We start from the raw sequence: 13,714 nt of genomic DNA on the forward strand, positions 1-13,714 counted from the left end.
TGGCTATCCCATTGCCGAGTAACTCAAGCTTTACTCAAAGACGCGTAGGTTGTGTTTCTCTTTTGTTATTATAAGCAATGCTGCAATAGTCATCTCTGTAGCTAAATTTTGGCACACATTGCTATTTCCTTTGGCTAAATTCCTAGAATTGAACTGAGGGGGTCACGGATACCTTTGGATACACAATGCCAAATTACCCTTCATACAAGTGCCACCAGGTTACCCTCCCACCACCAGAGTAGGTGAGTATCTGCTTCCCCAACCCTTTTCAACACAGAGAATAATTACTTTTTATTTTCCAAAGTGTCATTCTAATCTCTAATTATTATTTTTTGAGACACGTTCTCGCTCTGTCACTCACGCTGCAGTGCAGTGGCATGACAGCTGGGACTACAGGCATGCGCCAGCACCCCTGGCTTTTTTATTTTTTAGTAGAGATAAGGTCTCGTTATGTTGCCCAGACTGGTCTTGAACTTCTGGGCTCAAGCGATCCTCCCACCTTGGCCTCCCAAAGTGCTGGGATCACAGGCATGAGCTACCATGCTCCATCCCTAATAAGCTTTTAAAAGAGTATTCTTGTTAATGTTATTTTTTATTACTAGTAAGTTTAATGCTTCCTATGCTTATTGCCATTTGTACAAATTCTCTAAATTTCTAGTTTGCTTTTTTAACCCGATTACGTATTAGGATCTCTTATTGAACTGTAAAAGTTCTTTATTAGCGAGGACATTAATCTTTGGTCAACCATGTCATAAATATTTATCTCACCTTCTAATTTGCCTTTTATTTTGCTTATAGAGATTTCTGAGATATGGAAGTTTTCCACTCATTTTTCGAGATGGAGTTTCGCTCTTGTTGCCCAGGCTGGAGTGCAGTGGCATGATCTCAGCTCACTGCAACCTCCGCCTCCCAGGTTCAAGCGATTCTCCTGCCTCAGCCTCCCGAGTAACTGGGATTACAGGCATGTGCCACCATGCCCAGCTACTTTTTTTGTATTTTCAGTGGAGGATGGGGTTTCTCCATTTTGGTCAGGCTGCTCTTGAACTCCCGACCTCAGGTGATCCGCCCGCCTCGGCCTCCCAAAGTGCTGGGATTACAGGCGTGAGCCACTGCGCCCTGTTCCACTTTTTATTCAAAATCTTTCCTTTTATGCTTTTTGACATTTGTATCATGACTAAAAGGCCTTCCTCACATCAATATTACATTGATATTCCTCTATATGTTATTCTAGAACATTTAAGGACTTATATATTGGAAGTATATAAATCTTTAATCCATTGGTGATATACAGCATATTTTATTATTGTAAATAGCCAGTTTTCCCAGGACAATTTACTGATCGATTCATCCTTTTCCACACTCACAATCACAGCTTTACCATATGCTAAGTTCTTATGTTTACATTTGAGTATGTTTCTAGACTTTTTTTTTTTCTAGACACAGTCTTGCTCTGTTGCCCAGGCTGGAGTGCAGTGGTGTGATCTCGGCTCACTGCAACCTCCACTTCCCGGGTTCAAGTGATTCTCGTGCCTCAGCCTCCTAAACAGCTGGGACTACAGGCGCACACCAAAAAACCATGTCCAGCTCATTTTTGTATTTTTTGTAGAGATGGGGTTTCACCATTTTGGCCAGGCTGGTCTCAAACTCCTGGCCTCAAGTGATCTGCCTACCTCTGCCTCCCAAAGTGCTGGGATCACAGGTGTGAGCCACTGCGCCTGGCCTGTTTCTAGACTTTCTACTCAGCATTAGTGATCTCTCTATTCCGACACCAGTACTACACTCATTTAAATAATCCTGTTTACAATATCTTTAAATATCTGGTAGGGCAAATCACCCTCCATTAATCTTTTAAAAAAATTATTGGCAATTCTCACCCATTTATTTTTCTGGCTGAATTTAGGAATCCTGTTTCATGTAATTAGGATTTTGACCAGAATTATGCTAATATACAGATTATTTCTGGGAGAACTGACAGCTTTACAATTTTGGGTCTTGCCTTCCCAGAACGTGGCAAGACCCTGCTTTTCTTGTGTTCTTTCGTGTTCCTTGGAAAAGTCTTGTTCTTTTCTTTATAGACATTCTGTACTTTATTGCTACATTTATTTCTGTTTCATATTTTTACTGGTTTTCTAGTTGAGATTTTGTTTCCATTATCATAAAATTGATACGCATTCACTGAGTACTTCCTACAGGCCACGCTGACCTTTGCATGTTCATTTTTAATGGCTCCTTGCAGAATTCTCTTAGTTCTAACAACCTTCAGCTGATTCTTTGCCGGTGGAGGCTTTGGGTTTCTTTACGCTCACCCATTCTGGGATTAGCTAATTTGCCTGGCCGGTCTCACCCTGGCTACCTTGTGGCCCCAGGGTCGGAGCTCTGTTAACTGTTCTCTAGTGCTCACCACCTGTAAGCCTGGTCACGCCAGCTCCAAGCGCCAACCAACCACACTCACCAGCACCCCTTTAGCTGGCACCTGTAAAAAGCAGGGGCTTTTGACTGGCTGTCCCTCCATGTCTCTTTGGTTTCAGGTCACCCCTCAGTGGATACTTGAGTTTGTCTTCTTTCCTAGTAGGATGTTACCACATAGGATTTTTTTTTTTTAATCTAAAATTGACCAAACAACTTAACTTTTGCTGGACACAGTGGCTCACCCCTGTAATCCCAGCACTTTGAGAAGCTGAGGCAGGCAGATCATGAAGTCAGGAGTTCGAAACCAGCCTGGCCAACATGGTGAAACCCCATCTCTACTAAAAATACAAAAATTAGCCAGGCATGGTGGCGTATGCCCATAATCCCAGCTACTCAGGAAGCTGAGGCAGGAGAATTGCTTGAAACCAGAAGGCAGAGGTTGCAGTGAGCTGAGATTGTGCTACTGCACTCCAGCCTGGGTGAAAGAGTGAAACTTCGTCTCAAAAAACAAACAAAAACGTAACTTCTGTGAGAATGGCATGGTGGCCAGCACCACTCATGGACTCTGCACCAGGGCAACCACGGCCAGAATCAGTGATGCTGCCTGCTAGGGCTCGCCAATCTCTGCGCCTCAGTGTGCTCCTCTGTAAAATGGGGAGATGACGGTACCTAGCTCCGTGCGTGGAAGAGATGATTAAATGGTTAATAATATAGAGCATTTGGAACAGTACCTACCACAGAGCAAGCATCTTATGTATATAAATGTTGTCTCCTTCTTCCCTGAGCCAGAATCCATTTATCTTTTATTCTGGGTCTGGTCCAGTCTTCTCTCAGGATAATACTAATCTGATGGTGTGTTAATGACTTCACTGGTCATTTATCTAAATGGCTAACCCAGGACAGCCTAACATCCCATTTCATACCACCCTTTGAAACCAGTGCCTTGGTCAGTGACTGGGCCTCTTGACCAGTGGCCTGGGCTGTCTGCACAGCCAGTGATCCCTGCTCCTCCCAGGGGTCTTATCTGTGGACCCCACAGCTCCCTTTCTGCTATACCGAGAGCCCTGAAGCCTCCCTACCTGGGACTCAAGGAACCAGACCCTTCTCAGATGCTTCCAAAAGGGGAGAGAGGCTCAGGCTGTGTAGCCAGAACTCGAAGCCATACACCCACAGCCAAAGGGCTGGAAGACAACAGAGGACTTCCGCCATCCCCTCCGAAGGTTCCCAGTGAGGCGACAGGAAGGCAAGCACGTCCCCCTTGCTGCCGATGCTCCAGTGCCTTGTCTCCAGGACACTCACTCCAGCCCCAGACAAATCAGACTCACTTTACCCTTGGACTCTGACCCAAAGCACTGTTTTTTTTTTTTAAATTGTGGCAAAATATACATAAGACTTAGCACTTTTTTTTTTTTTTGAAATGGAGTTTTACTCTTGTTGCCCAGGCTGGAGTCCAGTGGTGTGATCTCAGCTCACTGCAACCTCCACCTCCCAGGTTCAAGCAATTCTCCTGCCTCAGCCTCCCAAGTAGCTGAGATTACAGGCGTGCAACACCACACCCAGCTAATCTTGTACTTTTAGTAGAGATGGAGTTTCACCGTGTTGGTCAGGCTGGTCTCGAATTCCTGACCTCGGGTGATCCGTCCAGCTTGGTTTCCCATAGTGCTGGGATTACAGGCATGAGCCACCGCACCCAGCCGGATTTAGCATTTTTAAGTGTACAATTCAATGGCATGAAGTCCATTCACAACACTGTACAACTCATCACCACTATCAAGTTCCAGAACTTTTTCATCACCCAAAAAGGAAAACCTGTACCTATTAAACAGCTGCTCCCCAGTCCCTAGCAACCCCTAATCTGCTTTCTGTCTCTGGATTTGCTTATGCTAGACATTTCAGATACACGGAATCATGATATGCAGCCTTTGGGTCTGGCTTATTTCAATCAGCATGATGTTTTCAAGGTTCTTCCGTGTTGTAGCACATGTCAGAACTTCATTTTTTTTTTGAGACATGGTCTTGATCTGTCAACCCAGGCTGGAGTGCAGTGGTGCAATCACGGCTCACTGCAGCCTCAACCTCCTGGGCTCAGGTGATCCTCCCACCTCAGCCTCCTGAGTAGCTGGGACTACAGGCGTACATCACCATGCCTGGTTTTTTTTTTTTTTTTTTTTTTTTTTGAGAGATGAGGTTTCAGTATTTTGTCCAGGCTGGTCTCAAACTCCTAGGCTCAAGCAATCCATCCGCCTTAGCCTCCCAAAGTGGTGGGATTATGGGCGTGAGCCACCGCACCTGGCCATTCATTTCTTCTTATGGCTAAATAGTCCCTGTATAGATACGCCACATTCTGTGTATCTGTTCATCTGACGACGGACAGGTGGGCTGTTCCCACCTTTTGGCTATCATGAAGTCAAGCTCTTGACCTTTAACTGGTTTCTAGTTCTTACCTCTCTGCTTGGTTAAGGCTCTACCATGAGCTGCTGGAAGGCTCTGACGAGCCCACCATGCGGCTCCCTCAGTTGCCCCCTGCCTTGGGCAGTCCAACTGGTGACTTCCTGAGGTCTTCAAAAGCCAACCAAGCTGACTCTCCACACCTGTCCTCACGCCAGCAACTCCCACCCCAATCCCACCTTTCTGGATGGAGAAGCTGGCTCAACCCCTCATTATACCATGGCATTTGTATTTTTCATGTCAATTTACTGGTTTTTCTTAATTGAGCACTTTGAACAGGCCCTCCACTGAGTCACAGGCTTTACTGAGATCATCCCATTTAATCCTCACAACAGCCCTAGTGGCAGGGTTGCGATTACCCCATTTCACAGACGAAGAATCCGAGAGAGGGATCAAGCAGCCCTCAGGTCTCAGCCTCCCATTTTAGTGCCCTTTTCTCCCTCTTCTCCCTCCCCACAACCCCTTGTCAATACCGCAGTCAAGTCTCATTAGCTCATTTTCCTGTATTCACCCAACTGATTCCCTATCCTGGTAAACAAAAACCTAAACAAGAGAATAATCCGTGCTTATCCAGGTTGCAGGTCTACATAAACCCAACTTCCTTCCATGAAGTCAAGAGGCCACCGGATGTGACTTCTCTAATGTCAACCCCCACCCCCACCACACAGGCCTGGTAGCACCTGAGTGCTGAGTGTCTCAGAGCGGTTTGGCTGCCAGGCTCTGCGGTGTTTTCCCTTCAGACTACCATTAAGGTAATATGCAAGGGTGCCCATGGTAGCCACGCCCACCCCAGGCTGGGACGGCTGAGGCAGTTAGCCAAAGGCACCAGGTAAGGCCCCGATGGGGTGAGTACCTCCAGAAGACAGGGTTGGGAGAGAGGACCTGGGATCCCTGATGGGAGGTGGAGGAAGCTCAGAAGTTGGCCAGCTCCATGCTCCTGTACCCCCAGAGCCCTGGGTCCAGCTCCCACTCAAAGGCAGCTGTGATCCCTCAAACCAAGGAGGCCAGCACAGGCAGCCCTTCCTGCCTCTGGACCTCTTTGCTGTGTTTCTGCTGCAAGGCCCATGGGCAGTGGGGAGGTGGAATTGGCTGCCATAGGCTCTGAGGGCCAATCATGCACCTCTCCCAATTTCACATTCAATGACATCTCATTGGGTAGCCAGAAACCGGCCAGGGAGGGAATATTGACACCAAGGGAAGTGGCAGATGCTACACATTGGCCCCACCCCCCGCCCCAGGCAGTTGCTAAATATTTACCAGCACCTCCACCCACACACAGGCCTCTGCCTGGGATGTGGGAGAAGTGGACCCTCGGGGGCGGACCCAGAACAAGCAGGCACTTCTGAAGAGGAAACCCCAGCAGGAGGAGCTCACTCCTGCCACAGCCAGCCAGGGAGGGAAGGGCCTGTGGAGCACTGGGTCCGCCCCTTCGTTCTTCCAGAAGGCAGAAAGGAGACGCCATTGCCTTGTCCAAGTTCTTAGAGTCAGTGAAGGGCAAACCCCTGGTCTCCTGGCTCCACACCAGTCTCCTCCCACCAAACCAAGTGGCCACCACAAAACCGAACAATTTGCAAATCAAGAACTCCCCTTGAGCTGATAGGTGGGGAACGGGTTGGGGAGGGAAGGCAGGTGTCTCTGTTTTATCCTTGAGTGCTGAGGTCTCTACAACCAATAAATAGGTGAGTGCCGGGGGAGCTTTGGGCACCATGCCCTTCTTGAGTGGGTGGTCCCTCTCTCCTTCCTCCTTGTTTCCCTCCTGGTCTCCCCGGCCACAGACCCCCCCCCAGCCCCGCAGACACTACGTTCCTTGTCTCCCTGGCCCATGACGGTTTACCAGCTAGCTCTGTGAGCAGGTAAAGAACATTCCGGGAGTGAGCTGGCCCTTCAAGGGGATGAGTTCAGGGGAAGGTTATGTCCATCAGCTTTCACAACAAATTCTCAGCTTATTAATTCTCCTCTGGTACGCAGGCAAAAGCAAACAAGCTTTTCTCCGGCAGCCTCGCACAGAGGCCTCCCCTGTTCAAACACAGCAAGAGTGGACAGGTTTGGGAGCGCTGAGCTCCCAGGCCCCGCTTCCCAGGGGGCCCTCCTGGCCTCCTGCCTGCAATGTCTCAGCCGCTGAGACAAGGCACGCCCGGCCTCTCTGTGGCGGGAGGCCCCACGGTCCAGCACTTGTTGTCCCAAAGATGGTTCCGGTTCTCTGGAACATTCTCTGGGACAGACACCCTGGGTATCCCAGGACCCCCAGAGTAGGGCAGCGCGGGTCTGGTCAAAGCTACAAACATTGCTCCAGGCTTCCAACCTGCTCACTCAGCCTCTCTCTGAGGAAGATACTTTATAAGGATGTTTATTTACTGCTCGCTTCAGTTTAAACCATACTTTTAAAGGTTCAGAATGAGGAAAGGAAATAAACAGTAACAAAGTAAAGCAGTCTGAAAAGTTAAACAACCCAAAGAAGACATTTCAAAGGAGGAGGCTGCAAGTATTTATAAGCAGCTGCTCCGGAATCTTTTGTCTGGCGGAGCCAAGAACCTTGGAAGTTTTATACCAGCTTCTTGCAGCCTGTGTGGAAACCTCATGACATCCCTCCCCCTCCACATCTTTCCCCATTTGCCCATTTCTGACTTGGAAGGGAAAAAGTCAAAGTCAAGGGTTTGTGAGAAACCCAGAGTCAAGCTACAAGGACTAGAGAAACGGGGGGAGTGAGAGACAGAGACGGAGATGGAGCGAGATCTTTAAGGTCTGTCTTGCTTTTGCATGAGCTGTGGACGCAGCCCCTGCTCAGAAGCCTCAATCCCCTGCAGTGTGCACAGCCTTAAGATCTCGTCCAGGTACGTCTCAGTTAGGCAAGGACGAATGTCACATCAAGGAGAGCAAGAATCGAAGTTCTATTTAAGTCTCTTCTACCTTCAAAACTGCTCTCCCCTAGAGCTGAACTAATTGAGGATGTTCCTGTGAAATGTGCTGTGACACAGACAGCTTCCTCCTTGGCTCTGTCATCTAGTCTCCCTGTCATGCCGCTTCCTTCAATCCCTTCTCTTCGCCATTTCCCCTGCGTGGGGCTCAACCACAGGCCCCTGAAGGCTCTGCAAACAACGCAAGACAGAACTGTCTCTGGCTTTCCCCGCGCTGCCTCTGGCACTCCCTGAAATGCATTTCTGTCCTTTCCTGTTTGCTGGCTGTTTGTGGACCATGCCTGTACAAGTGCCGAGTCTGTCTTCTCTCAAGTTTCCAGTGCACTGCCAATACTCTCCAAAATCCCGTCTGTGTCCTAAAATACTCAGGCGGCCACGTGGGTTTGCAAGCTCCCCCATACCTCTCTACAGTCGTTTCTGGGGGAGGGAAAGGGTCCCCAGCGCCAGCATGAATGTCCATGCTGGGGTGCCTGTCACTTTCTGCCCTCTTACCCCAAGGACCAGTACACAAAAGCCCTGTGTGAGCCCAGGACCAGGACTATGGGTACAGGCCTGGGCTGCTCTCAGCAGGGCATCCGGCAGGGCTGTGCCCTCTGAGTGCCCAAAGCCAGAGCTATGCAACCCTTCTTGTGTCAAGGACTGTTGAAGCCTGTGGACCCTTCCTCAAAAAAACATTTCTCCATGCTAAAATAAAATACACAGGTCTACAAAGGAAATTAATAGTTCTGAAATGCCGCTGCCCAAATATCTTTAAAGAACCAGATGGATGGTATGGTTACGTTACGCGAGTGCTTCCTGATTAACGATTATAAATCAGGATCTAGCAGCGGGTCTAGTAACTTCTGTCGTTTTGAGAAGCAATAACCAGCATGAACAGTATTTATGATATCTGCAGCAGCTAGAATGTGATGTGAAAACCGCCGTGACCTCTGCTGGTGACCAAGGTGCAGGCTCGGCCGCATGCCGCGGTCTGCGGCCTCTCTTTGCCATGGAGGAAATGCTAAATTTTCAGTTGGACGTGAATGAAAATGAAGATGTGATTCTCCCCCACGCCCACCTCCCAGGCCCCCTGCATTCTGCTTCTGTGCTCCTGTGCCCAAGCCTCCTCCTGTATCCCCAGCACCTGGCTCCTTCCTTCTCTGCAGCCCCAAGAAGCAGTGACAGGCCCTCAGCTTGGAAGGTGCTGGGCTGGTGGGCAGCTGGTGGACAAAGAGAAGGAGCTCAGTTTTTAGGGTTCCAGGCTTGGGAGAGAGGCACCATTAAAACCTCCTCCATTTGATTCTCAGAGGGAAAGTCACAACATAGCGTCCTGTAGCTCCAGCTTCTTCAGTGCAACCCAGGGGTGCCAGTCATTCGGAGCAGACCCCAGATAGCGGTTAGAGGAGTCTGGGCTTCTGAACGCCCCTTCCCCGTTAACCCACCCCACCACCCCGCCACACAGCAAGAGTGGGAAATTAGAAGCGAAGGGGGCAGTTTACCTTCAGGCTCCTCCACGCTGCTGGCTGTGGTCGTCGGCGGCGCTACGGGGATCTCTTTGTGAGGTTCAAGACAGGAGTGAGGGGAGGGGGATGGTGGAGAGAAAACAAGGTAAGACGACATGATTTTTTTGACTTTAGAATGAGCCCAGCACAGACTCCTCCCAACTTCCTGGGACCCTCCCCTCCATTTCCCATTCCCCGGCTCAAGAAAAGTCAGAGGAACAGAAATCAGCAGCGGCATCCTGGGCAGGTGGTGTTTTTCTCCTTTCGCCTAGCAGGGGGGCGTGAAGGCAGGAGGGAGGTGGCAACACAGAGCCTGGCCTTGCCCCCACCCCCGGGCCTGACATCAACTCAGCTCCACCCCTGGAGGGGTGGAGAGGGGTTTCCCCAGGCCACTCTCCTCATCGTGATGTGGCTACTGGCCCCTGCTCATCTCTAAGCTCAACTCACAGGTGGAGAAGGAGCCATGGCAGGACGGCACGCAAGGCGCTGGGAATCTGCCCAAAGGAAAAGGTTTCTCCCACATGCAGAGAAGTGTTGGCAGCACGGCCCAGGTTCCGGCGGCCTCACCTCTCAGGTGCTAAGGCATTTTCTTAGTGGGCAGCATGGGACCAAGAGTGCAGATCCAAGGGCCTCATAAAAGCTTGTGTGCTTCGTGTTGATTATTCTCTATCTAATACAGCAATTTGGCCAGGTGCAGGGGCTCACATCTGTCATCTCAACACGTTGGGGGCCCAGGGTGGGAGGATGGCTTGAAACCAGGAGTTTGCAACCAGCCTGGCCAACAAAGCAAGACTTTGCCTCTACAAAAAATAAAACAAATTAGCCAGGCGTGGTGGCACGCACCTGTAGTCCCAGCCACTCAGGAGGCTGAGGCAGGAGGATCCCTGGAGCCCAGGAGTTTGAGGTTGCAGTGAGCTATGATGGTACCACTGCACTCCAGCCTGGGCAACAGAGCAAGATCCCATCTCAAAAAGTATATATAATAATAAACATTTAAAAAGCAGTTGGTTCCTACTACCTGCCGGACCTCACCCTGTGCTCAAGAAAGGAGAGGAGGTTCATCCAGTCCCCACTGTTCATCGGTTCAGCAGCCTGGCACTGAAGCTCCGGCTTCCTCTTTCTGGACAAGGCCAAACCATGGACCAGAAGTCCCTAAGAGGAAGGGACTCACTTCCCCTGGTGAGTCACCACGAACCCCACTGATTGTAGCCACCGTCTGACTCTTTGCAGTAAAACTCTGACTCCCAGATTCTAGATGAGCTAGGACTTGAGGCTTGGTGGAGGGACATGGCCTACTCAGGCTGGGAGGCAAATCTGAGAGGCACCGGAGGCATCCTCTGCTCCTTTAGGAAGTACAAGTGGGGGAACACGGCCCTCAATGTGGGGTCAAATCTTGACCTCAGGCAACTGTATTAGCAACAACAACCCATAGGTGCCCTGTCACAATGGGTGATTAGGAAGCTGGACCTAAAAAGCCACCTGGTCCCAGCAGAAACATCCCGGAGGCAACATCTGAATGGTCCAGTCTAATCCCACAAGTCTACAAATGGAGCCGAAGCCAATGGTCGCAGAGCCACTGTGACCACCACCCTCAGCGCCTGAGGTCGGCCTGGCTCTGGGACGCCCATGCAGGGCCCATGGCTACGCAAACTGGGACAAAACAGGGCACGAGCCCCTCAGGCACTGTCTGGGACCTGTAGCTCTTCCCTTGGGAAGAGCACGCGAAAATTCCAGGATGGAGCCCCAGGTTGCCCGGTAGGGAGCAATGCTCTCGCCAGGCATCAGCCCGCCCTTTGTGAGAGGAGAGGAGAAGGCCCAGGCTGGGAAGTGTGAGTTCCCAAGGGTTCAGCCTCTGATTCAGAAACACCAGCTCTCATGTCTAGGCTTGATTTTTCCACTTGGGGATTTGAAATGTTGGTTCTAACCATTTCTGAGCAACCTGAGAACGCCTAACTCCCTGAGGAAGACCTCAGTTTCCACCCCCGCCATGTTTTCCGAACCCCAGATCTCCTCCCAGCTGTCTAAAAATGTTCACCTTGCAGAATGTGGATGGACAGAAGGATTCTGACAAACTGTGAGGCTGACAATTGGAGGTTGTCGTGAAACCATTTCAACCTGCGCTGCCCTGGATGGGTGCTGAGCCCCCTCTACCGAGGCGTGGATCCTGGTCATTTGCTATTAGCGAGCCCCTGAGAACAGCTGTGTGGAACGCCGCAGGGTTGCTATCATCCTTCATTAGGGCCACAGGTGCGGTGCATGGAAGCCCTGCCTAGCTCCTCTCGAAGGCCCTGGGCTGTCGGTCCTTTCTGTTCTGAACCCACCAGGGGCAGAGGGAATGCCGACATTCCGGCAATAGTGACAGCAGCACGCCTGGAACGGACCCACCCCAGATCCAGGGTCCAGGTAGACAGTGAGAATGGGGCCAGTGCTGAGGACAGCGGCTTGCTTTCCCCCAGAAACAGGAAACTCAGTGTTTGTCAGATAGACAGCCTCAGACGGGCTGGCTCTGCTGAGCCCCCAGTGGCTTTTGTAAGAACTTCTATGAGCTTGCGGGGGGGGTCTCCCACGTGGACTCAATGAGCGTGAGACCGTGAATGCAGGAATGCACACTGACGACAGAACCCACTGAACGGGCCAGGCACGATGGCTCATGCCTGCAATCCCAGCACTTTGGGAGGCCAAGGTGGGCGGATCACCTGAGGTCAGGAGTTCAAGACTAGCCTGGCCAACATGGCGAAATCTCATACTCTATTAAAATAAAGACAAAAATAAGCGGGACATGGAGGCATGCACCTATAATTCCAGCAACTCGGGAGGCTGAGGCAGGAGAATCACTTGAATCCAGGAGGCTGAGGCAGGAGAATCACTTGAACCCAGGAGGCAGAGGTTACAGTGAGCTGAGATCGTGCCACTGCACTCCAGCCTGGGCGACAGAGTGAGACTCCGTCTCAAAAATAAAAGAACCCACTGAACGTCAGTGACCAGCATCCTCAAAAGCTCACCGTCCTCCCACAAAGCCAGAGACTTGAAAAGCTGGTGTCCTATACATACTTATGCAGGGGGCGATGGGTGAGCGGCTCTGCTGGTAGCCTTTGGCGCAGCGGTTGCAAGTGATACCCGTCACGCCGTCCTTACAGGGACACTGGCCGGTGGTCTGGTTGCAGGTTTTGCCAGCGGCACCCACGGGGTGGCAATCACAGGCTGCAGAGAACACAAAATGGGAGGGTCAGACAAGGGGGAAGGGGCCAGTGCATCCCCCCCCAGAGCCCTCCCTACCCAGGGGTGCCTCCATGGACCCTGCCCTAGAGGAAGAGCAGCAAGGGAGAGCAGGCCCAGCCAAGCCCAAACACACTCCGGAAGCTCTGACACTGGCCACCCGCCTACCTGGAAACGGGGACTGAAAACTAAAATGGACCGACCTGAAGAGACTGCTTTGGCAGCAGGAAAGTGAAGTGCGGGAGCCCTTTGGAAGCCCAGGAGGAAGGCTTTCAAATACTTTCTGGGGAAGGCAGAGCCCGCAGCCCTGATCGCGCCTGGGTGGAGGAGTCAGGATGTGAGGGTACACCTTCCCTTGACAGGGTCAGCCTATGCGTTTTCACTCTGTCCTCAACCAGCTCCCCGCCCCCAAGTTTTCTTGCCGACCCAGGGCGTGGGAGGAGTGGGGTTTGAGGCCTGATGAAGCTCTGGGGTTTGCCAGGTTAGAGGGAGTCACAGGTTCTCAACCAAGAACGCAGGTGAGAGCAGTTTAAAGGAGCCAGATTAGGCTCCCCCAGCTGCTGCCCCCCACCCCTGACCCTGCTTTGCAGTCAGACAGCCAAGGCAGTCTTCTGAATCACAAAAACCATACACTGTAGCACTAGAAAGGGTCACAGTGATCGTTTAGTTTAAAGGCTTGATTAAATGTGCAAACAAAGACGGGAGAGGTAAAGGAAACTCCCAGAGCCTCACAGGAAGGGAACAGCCAGGCTGGGAGGCGAAGCAAGGCTGGGATTCTCAGGCCAGCAACTACGGCTCCACAGAGCAGGGCCCCCCACCTTCCTCCTGGGCTTAGAAAGGGTGGAGAGGTAGGGTTGCCCACCCCGTCATGCTTCATGGAGGCTCTGTCGCTGTGTCCTAAGGAGCCAGTTCCAGTAAGAGAGTAGCCACAGGACCGCAGGAGGATGTCCCGCCAACACACATGCTCTGGGCATAGAACAGCTATACCTGTAGGCACAGGACGCCAGCGTTCCCTGCTAAGTCCTGCCTCCCTGAAGCTAGGCGGTGGCCTCAGAGCGGTGGGGAAGGGGAAGACCGAAGGAAGGAGGCAAATGTCCTAGCCACACCCCGCCCAGGAGGCTGGAGGTGGGGAGTCGTCTGCAGCAAGGCGTCCTGCAGCCAATTCCAGGTGTCCCCTGGTGGCTGCTAACGTGTTCCTCCTCCAAAAGGAGGAAAAAAAAACCAAGAACGCAGGTGAGAGCAGTT

At 51.3% G+C, this 13,714-nt stretch overlaps 1 protein-coding gene across 1 annotated transcript in view; it reads right to left on the reverse strand.

Annotated features, from left to right (window-relative positions):
- Window positions 1–13,714, reverse strand: part of NTN1 (netrin 1) — a 225,626-nt gene that overhangs the window by 46,706 nt on the left and 165,206 nt on the right. Inside the window, exons 3-4 of the mRNA XM_050765320.1 lie at window positions 12,305–12,454; window positions 9,251–9,304 (exon numbers count right to left, since the gene is read on the reverse strand). Of these exons, the coding sequence (XP_050621277.1) occupies window positions 9,251–9,304; window positions 12,305–12,454 (204 nt within the window). The remainder of the gene's footprint in view (window positions 1–9,250; window positions 9,305–12,304; window positions 12,455–13,714) is intronic.

Source organism: Macaca thibetana, chromosome 16 (assembly GCF_024542745.1).
Source record: "Macaca thibetana thibetana isolate TM-01 chromosome 16, ASM2454274v1, whole genome shotgun sequence".
In the NCBI taxonomy this organism is placed as follows: Eukaryota; Metazoa; Chordata; class Mammalia; order Primates; family Cercopithecidae; genus Macaca; species Macaca thibetana.